Source organism: Odontesthes bonariensis, chromosome 16 (genome assembly GCF_027942865.1).
Source record: "Odontesthes bonariensis isolate fOdoBon6 chromosome 16, fOdoBon6.hap1, whole genome shotgun sequence".
Taxonomy (NCBI): Eukaryota; Metazoa; Chordata; class Actinopteri; order Atheriniformes; family Atherinopsidae; genus Odontesthes; species Odontesthes bonariensis.
The window spans coordinates 17,611,621-17,627,024 of record NC_134521.1 but is presented as its reverse complement, the minus strand read 5'-3'; the positions used below and the strand labels follow the sequence as shown (position 1 = coordinate 17,627,024).

The 15,404-nt window shown below is 40.8% G+C and overlaps 1 protein-coding gene across 1 annotated transcript; it reads left to right on the top strand.

The window, feature by feature from the left end:
- The first annotated feature begins 1,140 nt into the window (after positions 1-1,140).
- On the top strand, positions 1,141-11,547 carry wnt11 (wingless-type MMTV integration site family, member 11). Its single transcript, XM_075486477.1, has 6 exons — positions 1,141-1,384; positions 3,056-3,237; positions 4,937-5,181; positions 6,426-6,703; positions 6,805-7,097; positions 10,515-11,547. The coding sequence occupies exons 2-6, from the start codon at positions 3,155-3,157 to the stop codon at positions 10,687-10,689; spliced, it is 1,074 nt and encodes a 357-aa protein (XP_075342592.1). The 5' UTR covers positions 1,141-1,384; positions 3,056-3,154; the 3' UTR covers positions 10,690-11,547.
- The last annotated feature ends 3,857 nt before the right edge of the window (positions 11,548-15,404 follow it).

The window sequence follows — 15,404 nt, the reverse complement described above, 5'->3', positions numbered from 1 at the left end:
ATTTGTGTCTGCATCTGAAAAACACAACATCCTATCACACTGTATTATAACGCATATTTATTAACTATTATACGGCGTCCGCACTGATCAATAAAAGATGTGTTTGGTGTTGCAGTGAAGTTAGAGCGTCATTTGTATTTCAGAGTGATCACAGTTTCAAATTTGAGGGAAAATGATATTTCATTTGTGTACATGATGATGACGTTTCCATTAAACATCACCTCTGGAAGAATTTTCACGAAGGCAGTTTACGTACAAATGAAAGAGCGAGCAAGCAGAGATTTACCACAGCCGAGTTGCTGTTGTGTTTCCTGCGCTGAAGAAGTATGAGAGACGTGAACAATTTCAATAATTATAGTGGAATGATTCCATCAGCCCATTTCCCCCCACAAGGTTTTAAATTTGATATCTACAATTTTAGCACATTTCTCGACTGATGTCAGTGTTTGGAACATTTGTTATATCTTATTTCTCTATATTTGTTCAATCTCTTCAGAATATAATAATAATAAAAATAGATATCACTTAAATGTTTCAGTGTGGCATTTTAACTCTCGACCTATTATTACTTAAATTCCAACAAGTGTTTCATGCTAAATCTGATCAAGGACCTTATTATTTTGTAATACATCATTTCAAAACTTTTTTCAAGCTATGCATTGAGTAAAATGATTTTAGATCTACAGAAACGTTGTTGTTAGAAAAAGAAATATGATTCTAATCTAAAACATAAATTTATACAAAGACATTATTCAATATTCTAATGTCAGATCTTTAACAGAATTACTGGTGACACGATGGTTAATGTGTAACTTGATAAATCGCCACATAGTATACTTTCAGGAATCTATAATGGAGTTTTATAATAATACCAGAGACACAATAAAAATGTCATTAAAATAAGGTCTGTGTGTGGACTATTCATCATCACGGGCTCACTGTAAGTCATTCCAACTCCCTGTGGAAATATTAAGGTGCAATTTCGGAGTCTTTACGGCTGGATAACACAATCCCCGAGCAGCCGCGCTCTGGTCCCGGTGCAGTCAGCTTTCTTATGCTAATGCTGGTCTGACATCAGCAGTGAGATCAAAGCAGGGCAGGAGTACTTTAGAGCTCAGTCAGCCCCCACTCAGCTCATTCACTCTCCTCCCTTCCAACCTCTCTCATACGCACACGCGCGCGCTGACCGACACCGCTCTGATACACACCATGCGTACCTGTCCGGAGCCATTCTACCACCCCGTGCTGGATTTTACGAGTACGTCAGGCTGATAAGGACACAGAGAGCTGACCGAAAGGATATTCCGACCTGCTGAGATTTGACTTTTTCCCCCTGGCTTGTGTTGGGTTTGCTGAGCGAAGAGAGCAGCGCGCCGCGGCAAAGGTGAGCTGAACTCCGGCTGGAGGAAAAAGTTGCCTGAGACAGGGGTGCCTTCAACACAAAGGGGAATAAAGTGTGTTCGTTGAGTTAGAGATGAATTATAACTATGAATCAGTTCATTTATGACAGGATAAACCACGAGTTTGGCCTTTTCCTACATGTGTCCACATATGTATGGGATTTTATTTTAAATTTCTCGTTTAAAATGTTAAACTTAAGTACATTTAAATTGCTCGTGGAGACACGTTTTAGTCGTAGAAGTGACTTTAAAGACTTTCCCCATGAGGATTTTTGTGTTTATAAGCGGTTATAATAATATTTTGAGATTATAAAATAGTTTAACTCAACCCTAGTAATCCATTGTGTGCTTTACATCGCTTATCTCAAATTGTTGAGAGACTATGAATTGTTTTAAATAAAGTAGACACATTGAATTGTGTACGCAAAGCTTTATCTGTTTAAACAAGAACTGTTCGGACCACTTTGGTCACATGTAAACGTAAAGAGGTTAAAGCCTTAATTCCCGTTTTTTCATTGATAATCAGTGATGGGTTAATTGTTCTATTATCGTACCTCACAGGTCAGAAACTGGAACTTGAAAAACGCGACCATACAGGTCGCTCGATGGGTTTCAATTGGCTCATTTGAATAATTAATATCTGCGAGTTTCACAGTTTCGGAGTAGTCTCGGCCAATCGGCTATGAGCACCGGAACTGGCGCTTCAGACAGGCCCATTATCAGCTACCTGCGCTCCTCACGCGCTCGCTTTAAGCTCCCTTCAAAGGAATCCCTTATCAACACCTCCGAGCGCTATCAGATAATGCCTCTGATGCGCTGCCCTGTCCTCTGACCGCAAATCACTACCTTGATCTGTGTGCTGGTGTCCCACTAATATGAGCCTATCTGAAATTCTTAACATTTTTTCCGCGTGGTGCACTGGTGACACCAAATCGAATTAAAGGGACTAAAACACACTGCTCGATAGGACACAGAGATGGGGGGAAAGGCCCTGTTCGTCCAAACGTGTCTGCCTCAGAATTTAGCATTAGTTCACGGGGTTGTATAATCTGTAACCCAATTAATTCTGTCCTCTAAACCTAATTCGAGCAATGTGAGGTCCAAAATAAACCACAGAAAAGTGAAAACAGTGATTAGGAAATAATAAAAGTAGTTGAATAAATTACTGAAACTCAGAAAGTTTAAAGAAACACAGAACTGTGTTTGCGATCAAGCTAAAGATTCTTTTGTTTCTGCTGTACTTGTTGTAGCTTCCAGTGTGTACGGTGAATTGCAGGAGCAAGGGGCTATTCCTTTGGATTTTCTTTACAGCATGCTTGAATGCTTAACAATGTGTTAGCGGACTGCCAAGGGACTTTATCACAAAAGGCCTGCTCGTGTCCAAGTTTTCAGATTTTAAGTAACCTGTGGGGATGTTGGAGAAAGAACTAAAACAAGAACTTTTCCTGAACTGCTTAGTCAAATTGGCTGACCATAATGTTTCACCTGTTTTTTAATAATCTTTTTGAGATAAACATTGTTCGGTTGGAGAGTACATATTTCCATTGTTGGCTTCACACCAAATACATCGTATTCAACAACCCATCGCAAAACATTCCAACTGGCTTGCCGTGGTTCTGGGCAGTCATTCATATCATTTCCATTATTTATTCCAGGATTTAGCAGTGGAGCTGTGCCATGAGAGCTGACCTCCGAGTTTGAGCCCAACAACCCTTTGTATTTGTGTCCTGTGTGAACTGGTGCTACTGTTGATCATGAGGAGCAGCTCTCACATCCTGCCTCTTGGTGTGCTCACAGCTTTGCTGCTGTCTCAGGTCTGCTCGGGCATCAAATGGCTGTAAGTATCCTCGCCATCTCATTCTGTATGCCTATTACCATTTTTACTCTGCTTTGCATGTGAACACCATGATGTAAAGAGGGTAAGTGATATTGTTTGCATGTTTTATGGAGTGTCGGGACCGTGGCAGCTTGGAATTAGGCCCTAACATTCTCCAAGTTTCCGCTGTGTACAGTGTGCATGTTTATCCGATCAACTGGACAGTAAATTAGCTGGTGGTTCTTCAGCTTATGAATGGAAATCTCTTTGTTTGACTTTTTTTCAATGTAGCCTGAGTAAAACGAGACCCTGTGCGTGTTTCAAATCTGATCGCAGACAGAAATGAACTCCGAATGTATAAGAAGAAGAAGAACAGAAAATAAAACGAGGCGGCGTCCTGGTGGCGTAGACAGCGCCAGTGTTGTCACTTCTTTCTGTGTGTAGTCTAGTTCGACCTCAGATCGTAAAAATAGTTCGCTGGAGAAAGAAGCTGGGATGCAGTAAATGTTGATTGCTTTTACGGAGCACCACACTGATTTCATTGTTGAGTAAAAGCAAACAATAATTTTCACAGTCATTTTGGAAAGCCCATAAAATTCCCAGGTTGCTATTTTTTGAGCGTGTTTGTTTCATTTGTACGTTTTTTTTTTTTTAAACACTCGGAACTTTATGCTCTGTGTGTTGTATTGTCTGAGTTTTTATCCCTTTTGTTTTACATCTGATCACAGTAAAAGCATACATTTTTGCATTGCTCTACCAAAAATTTCAGTGGTCTAAAATCTGAAAGAGAGGCTGTAATATTCAATGGGAACTCTTTAGCAGATGTGCCTGTAAGAGCGAGGATGGCATGTCCTAAATCTAACTGAGAAGTCTTACAGTGTTGATAATGCAAAGCGGTCCAATGCAAAACAGATGCAGCTGTAAACACCTGTGAGTGCTGGGTTACCACAAGCACAGCAGAGTTGTATCTTATCGTTGGGCACATAGTGGCGGCCCTATGGCCCCTAATGCAAAACAGGCCAAGGTGGAGGCCTTGTTGCTTGGTTCTCACGAACTCTCAACAGAGTACAAGACTCAAAGAGCAGAGATCAGAGCTAACCTGCCCTCCTGTGCTTTCTCTATTAAGTAAATTCCCAATAACTTAGAATAGTTTAAATCAAATGTGTGCGCGCTTTAATAGTCTGTAAACAGATGATTCACGTCAAAGTGAGGCCACAGAGGACGGTGCTTCCTGTGGTGGAAAATTCAAATGATGAGGAATCTACAGTTTCTCAACTGTGTAAGGAACTGAATTTAGCAAGGATTTCATATTTTTTGGCACATCTTGAGGCCTCTCAGTGCTTTAACAAAAGAAAAACCCGGTGCCAAGAAGGTGTCACTTGTATTTTATGAATCCACAGCTGACTTTCCTTTGAGAGCTTCACTGTGATAAGATGGGTCTTTGCTGCGTCACATGCCAAAATATTTCTCTGCCGGAGGCATTTTCTGTTTTGATTTTTCATTTGTTTGGTAAAAGCTTGACGTGTGTGTACACTGGAAAAATCAAATCGTTGAGACAGCAAATAAACTCAAAGCTTCTTGATTCCCTTAAAAGTGATTATTTCACAACTTGATGTAGCAATTAGCATTTTGTTTCCATCACCGCCATGTTCAAAAGGATATGTGCATTGTAATGTACACTGACCAAATGCTTTGGACCGTTTGTCTTCTCTTCTTGTAGAGCACTTTCACACACTCCTGCCTCTTTACACATCAACCAGTCCCTGCACTGTAAGCAGTTGCCTGGTATGGTGTCCTTCCAAGCTCAGCTGTGCCGCAGTAACCTGGAGCTCATGCAAACCATCATCCAAGCTGCCCGCGAAGTCAAGAAAACATGCCAGAAGACCTTCGCCGATATGCGCTGGAACTGCTCCTCGATTGACATCCCTCCTGACGTCCCAAAATATCGGCCAGACCTGGACAGAGGTATGATCATTAACGGTCTGCAATGACAGCGTGCATGGTGGTTAAAGGAAAAGAAAAGAAAATTTAGGTTTATAACAAACAAGAATCTGGTTTTAAGATGACACATTCCCTCATCTTTCCACTTTTTTGCTGCCAGAAAAATGATGCCAAAATGAGCCCTCACCAGGGACTTTTACTGAAGCGGTTATTTGGTATAGTAATTGGTTTGTTATTTCTGAAATCCACATAACTCTCAGGCTTCACGTCTGTTTGTCCTGTAGTTTGACCTAGCTGCTTCTACTGCCAATACGACCTTGAATCAGACAGAGATGGTTGTTGTGCAGTGGGAGAGGGCAGGAGAGGGCTGTTACAGCACTCCCTGAAAACGACATAGCTGCCTTTGGGTAAATGAACAGTCTGCATTGGACAGGAAATGGCTCATCTCTGTCCAGGCTTGGCTTTGATCTAACCAGCCCACGGTCATACATGATTTCTTCCCCTACACCCAATTGCTCCCATGCTTTAACATATGTGCTCTCTGTGTATGCACATCACCATCAATTACATCAGCGCTCACTCTGCATTATAGTGTGAGCCATGATGCTTGAAAGATGCATATTTTGCATTCAGTTTCTTTTAAACTGAGACAAAAGAAATCTGGAGTTTAAAGGAGAAACAGACCAGACAGCAGCGAGGTTCAACATGAAGAAAAAAACTTTGTTAGCTGAATTTTTTTTTTTTTTAAACTTTTTTCCTGCTGTAATATTTTACATGTATTGGAAACTGTTCTTACAAACGTCAGTTAAAGCTTTATACGATAAGCTTGAAGCTAACACATTAGTATTTAGCCTTTTACAATAAATGATACTGTAACAAAATTCTGTGTGAAAATGTGCAGCTTGTGACAGAGTTATGAGTGCACACATTAGGTTTCTCATAACTAATTATTATAAATGTAAATATTTAGAAATATATGCTTTATATACTGTAGTATTTCATACATTAAATTACTGATTCTGTAAGTGTTCTGTACCTAAAACTGCTAGAATAAAAGGCATTTAGCCAGCTCATAGATAGATAAATTGATTGATTGCGTTGGAGTAATAATAATATAGAGGTTTGGAAGTTTTTTCAAATGATATGATTAACAAAGGGTGAATGGAATAAACAAATAACAGTAGATAACATGATAAACAACATATCTTATATCTGTTGTATTCTCTTGGAACCTTTATAATTAGACTTTCTTTTTCTGATTTCATCAGGAACAAGGGAGGCTGCATTTGTCTATGCCCTGTCCGCAGCAACCATCAGTCACACCATAGCGCGGGCGTGCACTTCTGGGGATTTGCGGATGTGCACATGTGGTCCAATTCCTTCGGAAATCCCAGAGCCTGGCTATCGCTGGGGTGGCTGTGGTGATAACCTGCACTTTGGTTTGATGATGGGCTCCAAGTTCTCCGATGCTCCCATGAAGATGAAGCGCTCAGGATCCCATGCCAACAAACTGATGCATCTACACAACAGTGAAGTCGGGAGACAGGTACACAGTACAGACAGATAATTCTGTCATAAAAAAAAAAAGGAAACACACAAAGAAGTTGCCCGCAAATAGTAGGTTAATCTCCATGTCTTTGTGTCTAGGTATTGAAAGAGGCTCTGGTGATGAAGTGTAAATGTCATGGTGTGTCTGGGTCCTGCTCCATAAGGACTTGCTGGAAAGGCCTCCAAGACCTCAGGGAGATTGCCATGGACCTTAAGATCAAGTACCTGTCTGCAACCAAGGTGGTTCATCGGCCTATGGGGACACGCAAGCAGCTGGTTCCCAAAGACATTGACATTAGGCCGGTGAGGGAGAATGAACTGGTCTACTTGCAGAGCTCCCCGGACTTCTGCACCAAGAATGAAAAACATGGCTCTGTTGGCACGCAGGACAGGTGAGACTACCAGGTCACGACACTCGTTTAACAGTTGAGCTTGGCTCATGCTTCCTCATCTACAAACGTGGCGCGCACCACTGTCGATGTTTATACCTGTGCAATGGTGTGTCTCTGTCGGCCCGCAGTTAGAAGATATATGACCACTGAACAGACAGACTATCCACGGACTGACACAGCAAATAGCTTCAGGCACAGCACAGCCTGTTACCTTTTACATTTTTCGTTCTGCAGGATTATCATACCGCTTTCAGAGTTGGATCAATCACAGCTGTTGTGGCGTATATTCACACTTGTTAAATTTGTGGGGAGGTGCGTACGCAGCCACATAGCAGCACGGCTTTGCTGTAGTCTCTGCATTGATCTAATTTTCCAAGAATTAGTTGTCTTTTAGCGTGTATGACAAAGAAGTGGATATTTGGTCAAATTGATACTTCTCCATTATTTGCAGTTAGATTCGTAAGCTTGACTCACATCAGCAGCAGACAAAGAGGAAATGACCAATCCTGACTGTCTGCTCATCCAGGATGTTGACTTAAGTGAAGTGCTGTCGTTCCGAGTGGCACCATTTATTTTCCTGGCTGGCTGATAACAACCAGTGTACCCTGAGAGTGTGTCGTCTGTGGCTTGTCTGTGCATGTGCCATAGAAAAGGCCACTATGAATGGAGTGCCTGTACTGCTATCTGAGACAATTACCAATGTGGTTATTCTTGGAACTGAGGGCACTCAAGCTGATATTGATTTGAGAGGGCAACAAAAAGAGGGATATAGTTAAAGGGGAACTCCGGGGCATTTGAAGCGTGTTTCCATTGCTAGGGGTTGTCAAATACTGATAGTACGACACAGAGAGGTCCAGATCTGTGCTCCCTGTGTGGAGATCGCTCTGTCCGCACAGCATGTCATGCGAGGCTAATACGTGGTGGCTAAGGGGCAAGCGCTAACCCTTCCACGTAAAACAACAACTTGCACACTGCAGAAACGTCACACCACTTTATAACCCATCCGACAATAAAGTCACAAGCCTTACCATCAAAACCATATGCATGGTTCTCACATTACTGGCATGGGGACGTTACAAAACAACTTTATAAACAGCATGTCACTCACCGGCTGGTTGTAGGCTCGCGCATGTGAAAGCCCAAAAGAGTCGATGGAGAATAATCCCATATACAAAACAATTATATTCTCTAGAAAAACTACGTTCAAGTATTTAAAACATTACAAGAATATTACTGGGCATGTATTGTTGTAATGTTTTAAATACTTGAACGCAGTTTTTCTAGAGAAGATAATTGTTTTGTATATGGGATTATTCTCCATCGACTCTTTTGGGCTTTCACATGCGCGAGCCTACAACCAGCCGGTGAGTTACATGCTGTTTATAAAGTTGTTTTGTAACGTCCCCATGCCAGTAATGTGAGAACCATGCATATGGTTTTGATGGTAAGGCTTGTGACTTTATTGTCGGATGGGTTATAAAGTGGTGTGACGTTTCTGCAGTGTGCAAGTTGTTGTTTTACGTGGAAGGGTTAGCGCTTGCCCCTAGCCACCACGTATTAGCCTCGCATGACATGCTGTGCGGACAGAGCGATCTTCACACAGGGAGCACAGATCTGGACCTCTCTGTGTCGTACTATCAGTATTTGACAACCCCTAGCAATGGAAACACGCTTCAAATGCCCTGGAGTTCCCCTTTAATGGTCGCCCAAAGATAAAGGTTTACCTACACCTTTCACTTCAGTGATCTATGTGAGATGATGCTGCTCTGTGAGAATTGTGTAACCAGGACGACATGAGTCTGAAGGTCTAACCTGGCCAACCAGTACCAGAAAAATAACACAAAAACACAGAGCACTCTTTTGTAAGCTTATTGGATTTCCCAGATTTGGATTTTAGAATTTGAAATAACATCTCAGGCATTATTATTTTATTTTTGGACTGCAGGGTACAGAGGCACCAATCATGAGGGCATCCTGAACTTTCTCCACTAACTCAGTAACTCTGTTAACTTTTCCAAACCTGATCTTAGTCATTATGCCAGCACCACCCTACTGCTGACATGTTTGCTTGTTTAACCAGAAACACTCTACTTGACTAGATTACTTGAAGTATTATGCATCCACACGCATCATAACAGGCTTTAACGGCACCAAAATACAATCACAGTTGTGTTAAGCTTCTGAGGAGCAAGGGATTTTGTGGGTTGTTAGCAATGTCATACATCACATGATTGTCAAATCATGTGTCCCTCAGCCTTATGCCACTTATCACAGATAAGCAGGACAGGCTTCACAGATAAGCAGGACAGGCCTCATGTCAAGGACACTGCTCAGTGCATCAACTGCAGTCTGATAACGTAGCTGCCACACAGTCTACATCACTACTGCTTTATTTCCATTAGCGTCTGGATAGATTTTTAATCTGACAAGCTTCCTGTCTTGCAAGATCACATGGTCACAATATCATCTGATTTGCCACAAGTTTCTCACTGCTGATATTTCACTCACGAATGGCTTTTACTTCAATTGCCTTGTGCCGCATCAGAGCAGTGGTAAAGCTGTATCAGTTTCTCTTGTTAGAGAGAGTCTGGGACAAGGAAAGTGGCTTTTAGCAGTAGTTGCTAATAGATAAAGTGTGAGCACTGCTACAGAAGTGTGTCATCTCCCTTTGAAGAGCCTGTACTTTAATCTTAAATTACATTATAGTATCTCCCCCTAAAATTTGCAGATGTGAACAATCAAATATGTACTGCTCTGTACTCTTGCTCCTTACAAACTATAAGTGAGTGGGGGTTTGCCAGCTCCCGCAGATGTAATAAACCTGTCTGACACTCTCGATGACTCCCGTCCCTCCTCCTTGTTCTCATTCACTCCTGCAGGAACCATTAGTTCAGCGGCTCTCTCACCCCACTGGTCATTAACACTCTGCCATCATAAAACAAAACAATTATGTGCAGAGGGCAAGCTAAAGAGAAGGAGGGTAGTCCTGTGTATTCAGCGTGATTTATGACAGAACTATTCTTCGCTCATTCAGGATGCCCCAGGCCTCTGGAATGAGAGGCTCAAAAGCACCCATTGCTCAAAGACAACAAAACAAAAAGAAAAAAAAAAAATGGAAGAAAAAAAAAAATGTTGGGGATAAAGAGTGCACAAAAGGGTAAACCCCAACAGTCAGTCAAGCCTTTTTAAAAGACTATTGTAGACTCTTGACAGGATGCGAGATCATGCAAAAGGTTTTAGAAAGAAGCCGTAAAAACTTCATTGTGTTGGGACGGAAAGCAATCTTGAAACATCTTTGCTTTTATAGCAGCTAGTTCGGTCCAAATGTGCTTTTCTTTTTGCTACCTTTGCTGGAAAATGTGTTATCGCTACACAAAATGAAATAAATGTTGAAATAATATTTTCTGCTATTTTCAGGCAGTGCAACAAAACCTCAGTCGGCAGTGACAGTTGTGACTTGATGTGCTGTGGCCGTGGCTACAACCCGTACACAGAGAAGCTGGTGGAGCGCTGCCACTGCAAGTACCACTGGTGCTGCTACGTGACCTGCAAAAAGTGCGAACGGATTGTGGAGAGATACGTCTGCAAATGAGTCGGTGCTTCAGCCGGCCCCACCTGCAGCCCTCTACTTTGTGGCTACAGATTAACCAAAGCACTATAATACCAAGAAGGCTTACTTTTGTCTTAAGCTTTAGCATGCGTATCTCAGCAAGAAGTGATCTTTTCTCGTGCAGTATCATTTTTGAATGAAATCTCCAAACTTCCAATTGGGCTTCAAGTTTTTTTCCTGCACATACCTGGACATGGAAAGTGGTGACGGTGCAAGTTGGTTCACGTGAACGCCAACATCCTTCTGGGTATTTTCTTTTTCATGTTAATAATTATAATCCCCCTATGCTCCCGAAAGGGATAAACAGAGTCAGTTTTATCATATCTCTAATAAAAAGAAATAATATTGGATTCTATGCTGGAGGATTCTCCTGACTTATGTTTGACTCCATTCCAAGGAAATCAAAGAGTTCTCATGGATCCACATTTCTTTAAGGTACCATCAAAACATTTTTTCTCCTCAGCAATGGAGAACAGAGGAACACAAAGGGAACCTCAAGTACTTTTCAATCATGGAACATTTTTGTGGTTGATGTTTTGGACTCTGAACATGTGCCCTGTGTGGATCGTGATGTGCCTGCCTCCCTGTGGATAGAAAAAAAAAAAATTAAGAGCTTTGTGAATCTCCTTTTTGTCTGACAAGCAGGCAGTTCAAAATATATTATATTTTCAGAGCATATGAGCTGAACTCATGGATTTTGTAAACCACTTTTGTGTGGATGTATATACTGTTATTTTGTATACTGAAATAAAGAAAGAAGTATTTATAAAATAATCCTTAATCTCCAAGACTTATTATTTTTAAACTGAGCGTCATTCAGTTTAATAAATTCCCAATTAACCACAGCTTACAGTACAGTGTAAAATAGTAGTGTGAGTTGACCAGCTCAGCACAGCCAGTAATGAGTTGAAGGGTTCAACCTGTCAGTCTATTGGGACTGCGCTCTGAATTACCCAAACCCTGGGAAACTTTTTGGACATTCCAGCTCCTCACAAAGACCATTGCAAAAGGAATTATGTCACTCCTACCACAGCTTTCAACCTCAAAACACTCATGTTTCTGTTACTCAGAGATCTAAGGGACAAACATTAAATGCAAGGCAAGTCTAATTTGTTTCAAACTTAAAGGCAGACTTCCCCCATTTGGGTGACACATATTACCCAATGACCAGCCTTGGCTAAGGTTGTTCCCGTGATTTTGCACTGACAGAACGAGTTTTGGAAGATGTTGAGCTGTGACTCCCATGATACATCACAGAACCACCCTGCACATGAAGCTCACTCACTGGAGCTGTAACACTTCTTGACCCGAGCCTGTGGAGGCACAAAAACTCCAAAAACAACCCTGTATATTCAACAAAACCAAGCTGATGGGAATGTTATCGCCAGTCTTTTAGATTTCACTGTCTATTTTCATGATGCTTAACCTACTTCACAGCTGTCCTTTTCATTTAATTTAATTTTTGGCAACAAATGCAGGTTAAGTGGAGCTGATTAGGAAGATCTATTTCAGGTATTGAGGACACATGTGACTCCAGATCCAAAGACGAGACCCTACATACAGAAGCTTATCTAAAACTCCAACTTCGAACCAAAACGAAAGCATGATAAAAACACAAAAGGGGATCGTAACTAAATGACAACTTGTAAGAAGTCATATAAGAACAAAGTTTGATCGACGCATGCTGTCCAGCAACAATGTGGAAGCAGCAGCGGCCAGAGAGACAGACAGCTCACTGTGGTCTTTGGGTTTGGGGGGTAGGGAGGATCTGCACTGCAGGTGAGGGGGAGGCTCCTCCGTTTGCACACAGGCCTGTCCGTCGACAGCCTCAAGGACTCTTCAGTCACTGGCATTCCTCAGCCTGGCATTTGGAGAAAATAGGTTGAGTCCACCCACTGCTGCCTGTCACTATGTTTACCACGACAGAAATACGAAGCCTCACCTGCTGATTGAGGACTTGCACAATGCCCTCAAGCTACATAAGAGGTAACCCAGTGGATAAAAATGCATGAATGTTTTAAAATTGAATTTATAACTTGTAAAATGTCCTCCAGACTGTTAGAATTTTGATAAAGTGTTGACAGTGAGGGCATCAGATAAAATCTCACCCCAAAAATGTAAAAGAAATGCTAAAAGTACAGTTGTGCTTGTGTAAATGTTGAAACTGACAAATTCTCATAGAATTTGTTGCACACCAAAACTGTTAGAAATGATCTAATCTAAAACCTGAGCAAGACATAAGTAATTTCATCACGCCTCTAAAGATTAGATAGTCTTCAAGTCTGTCCTGCTTTAGTGTGGAAATGCTGGACGTTGCCAAGTGACCCTCTGAGCAACAATTGTTATCATTATGCTGTGAAACTATTCGACTGACCTCAGACTAACCCTTCTTAAATTATCGCACTTGGAGATAGTTCACACAATAACACGTTTCATGCGAGGCCTGAATGTCCTACCACAATGTGAACCTGTTGTTATCAATACTCTCCACATTATTCCATTTCCATATCTGTCAACACAAAGTTGTGATGGAGTGTAAAAAGTGTCTGTGTATGAGTTGGACATGTATGGACTGCCTGTTTGGCCAGAATCACTTAGAAAATATATATCTTTAGAGTCTTAAGGACTTCTGTGTCAGAAATAAACTAAGTGCTGCTGCCATTATGTTTCCTTTGACTCCTTCTTTCTGTCTTTGTCCAAGTGTCTAAGTATCTCTACTTGGTTGGCTTGACCCCTTGCTCTGTGGGAATTGCCCAGTAACAGAGAAGGAAAAGAGGACTTTAATGGAAAGCAGTGAAAATATCTGGGGTTAATGTCAGGCCGGACAATATATTGCCAATTGCCTTTGTGCAGCCTGCAGTCTAGATAACCAGCTGTGAATGAGGCAGACAAAGAATTTGGCCAGAGTGGTAAAGGCTTTCAGATGTACTGACCCGTACTGTAAATGGACTTTAGTGAACCCCACCCCCACCCTCACTCTCCAGCCTTTAAATAGGAGCCCAGCAGTATGTGCTGTTAAAGGCCAATTTTGTTTGACTGTGTGTGTGTGTGTGTGTGTGTGTGTGTGTGTGTGTGTGTGTGTGTGTGTGTGCACATCCTCAGGCATGTTGCTGGGAGATAACAGATCATGCAAAGCATGCACCTTTCTAGATAAGGACAAACCAGTGGACGGCTGAGAAACAGACAGTGACCACCAGCAGTTTATGGTGCCCACCCGGAAACTAATTTGGCTTTTAAGCAAACTGGTTGTCAAAATAATTCCCAAAGCACTGACTGGTAATGCCAAGAGTGATCACATTTCTTCCGTGCCAGCCTCTCTAAATTGGCTCCCTATAAATTCACAACAGAATATAAAATCCTTCTTATAACATAAAGCCTTTGTAGCATAGCTCAATCCTACCAGAATGATCTCGTTCCCTATAAACCCACATGAACTTGTAAGCACAGGCTTATTTGTAGTTCCCAGAATATCCAGGACCAGAATGGGACTCAAGAGTCTTCAGTTTTCAGACTCCTTTCCTTTGAAAAAAAGCTTCCAGTCTTAGTAAAAAAACACCAACATCATCTCTGGTTTTAAGACGAAGCTTAAACTTTCCCTGTTTGAAAGAGCTTATATTGAACTCACTGATCTGTTTCTTTATGCTCCACCTTATATCTTTTTACTTTTACATTTTTCCTATTTGCAAATTACTTTTAGAAATTTGGATATTCTTTTAATCTTTGACATTTTTCATTTCCACACTTAGCTCTGTAAAACACTTCAGGCTGCATTTCTTGTTGAAAAGTTTTATATAAATAAAATTAAATTCAGTAAAGCGAAAATTAAGATTTCATTGTGGTATAACAGTAAAGTTAACATATTCTTTGTTTCCATCATAATGTTTTAACTGCATGCCATTTACATTACATCCATTTCAATTTTTACCTTTCATTGTAGTTTTCCCCCCTTTTTTGCCTTGAGTATATTTTGAGACCCGTGTATGTGTAGGTCATTATTGACAGAAGAAACCAAATCAATCAAGGCTTCATCTTTAAAAACTTCTCTAATCTTTCACCGACATCCTCCTGAAAACAAATCTTGGAATAGAGGTAGAATTAACATCAAAAGGAGTCTACTGTATCGTCTGGAAATATTTTCTTTAATTAATCTGAGTAGGACAGGGCCCTGTGAAAGCAATGTATGTTCGCACCTGATATTACAGTTTAACTGGATTCTTTAAAACTTTCTTTTCCTTTAAACACTGACTTCTTTATTTTTACAAACGCACATTTCAAATAGGAGCTAAGCTAAAGTTCTAGTTATTTTTCTGAGCCACTGAGTCAAGGAAATCACAGTAAAACTATAATTCAATATAGCACACGAAATCAAGATAGTATACGTGTAACAACAAAGATTAGCACAGTGAACAGATCAGCACTTTAAGTTCAGCCAGACTAGACTTATTGTAATGATTTCATCAATTATCTCGTGTACATGAAAACATCGAACATATTCCCAATTTAAATCTGGCGAATAGTTAAAAGTCCCAATTATGAGGTGAACACTTTACAGAAATATAGAAGCTTTGTGTAAGTAAAAAAAATATGAAACTTTGTTTATCAAATCTGCTGTAGTTTTCACATATAAGTGGAAATTAAAACACCACAAAAGATTAATTTATACCTCTGTGCTAATATGTGTGGCAGAGCTTAAGTAT

Bases quoted from the DNA above. Each gene is read 5' to 3' on its own strand.
- wnt11 (XM_075486477.1), top strand. From the start codon at position 3,155: ATGAGGAGCAGCTCTCACATCCTGCCTCTTGGTGTGCTCACAGCTTTG. The intron at 6,704-6,804 runs GTACACAGTACA...CTTTGTGTCTAG, and splicing joins ACAGTGAAGTCGGGAGACAG to GTATTGAAAGAGGCTCTGGT. The intron at 7,098-10,514 runs GTGAGACTACCA...TGCTATTTTCAG, and splicing joins TCTGTTGGCACGCAGGACAG to GCAGTGCAACAAAACCTCAG.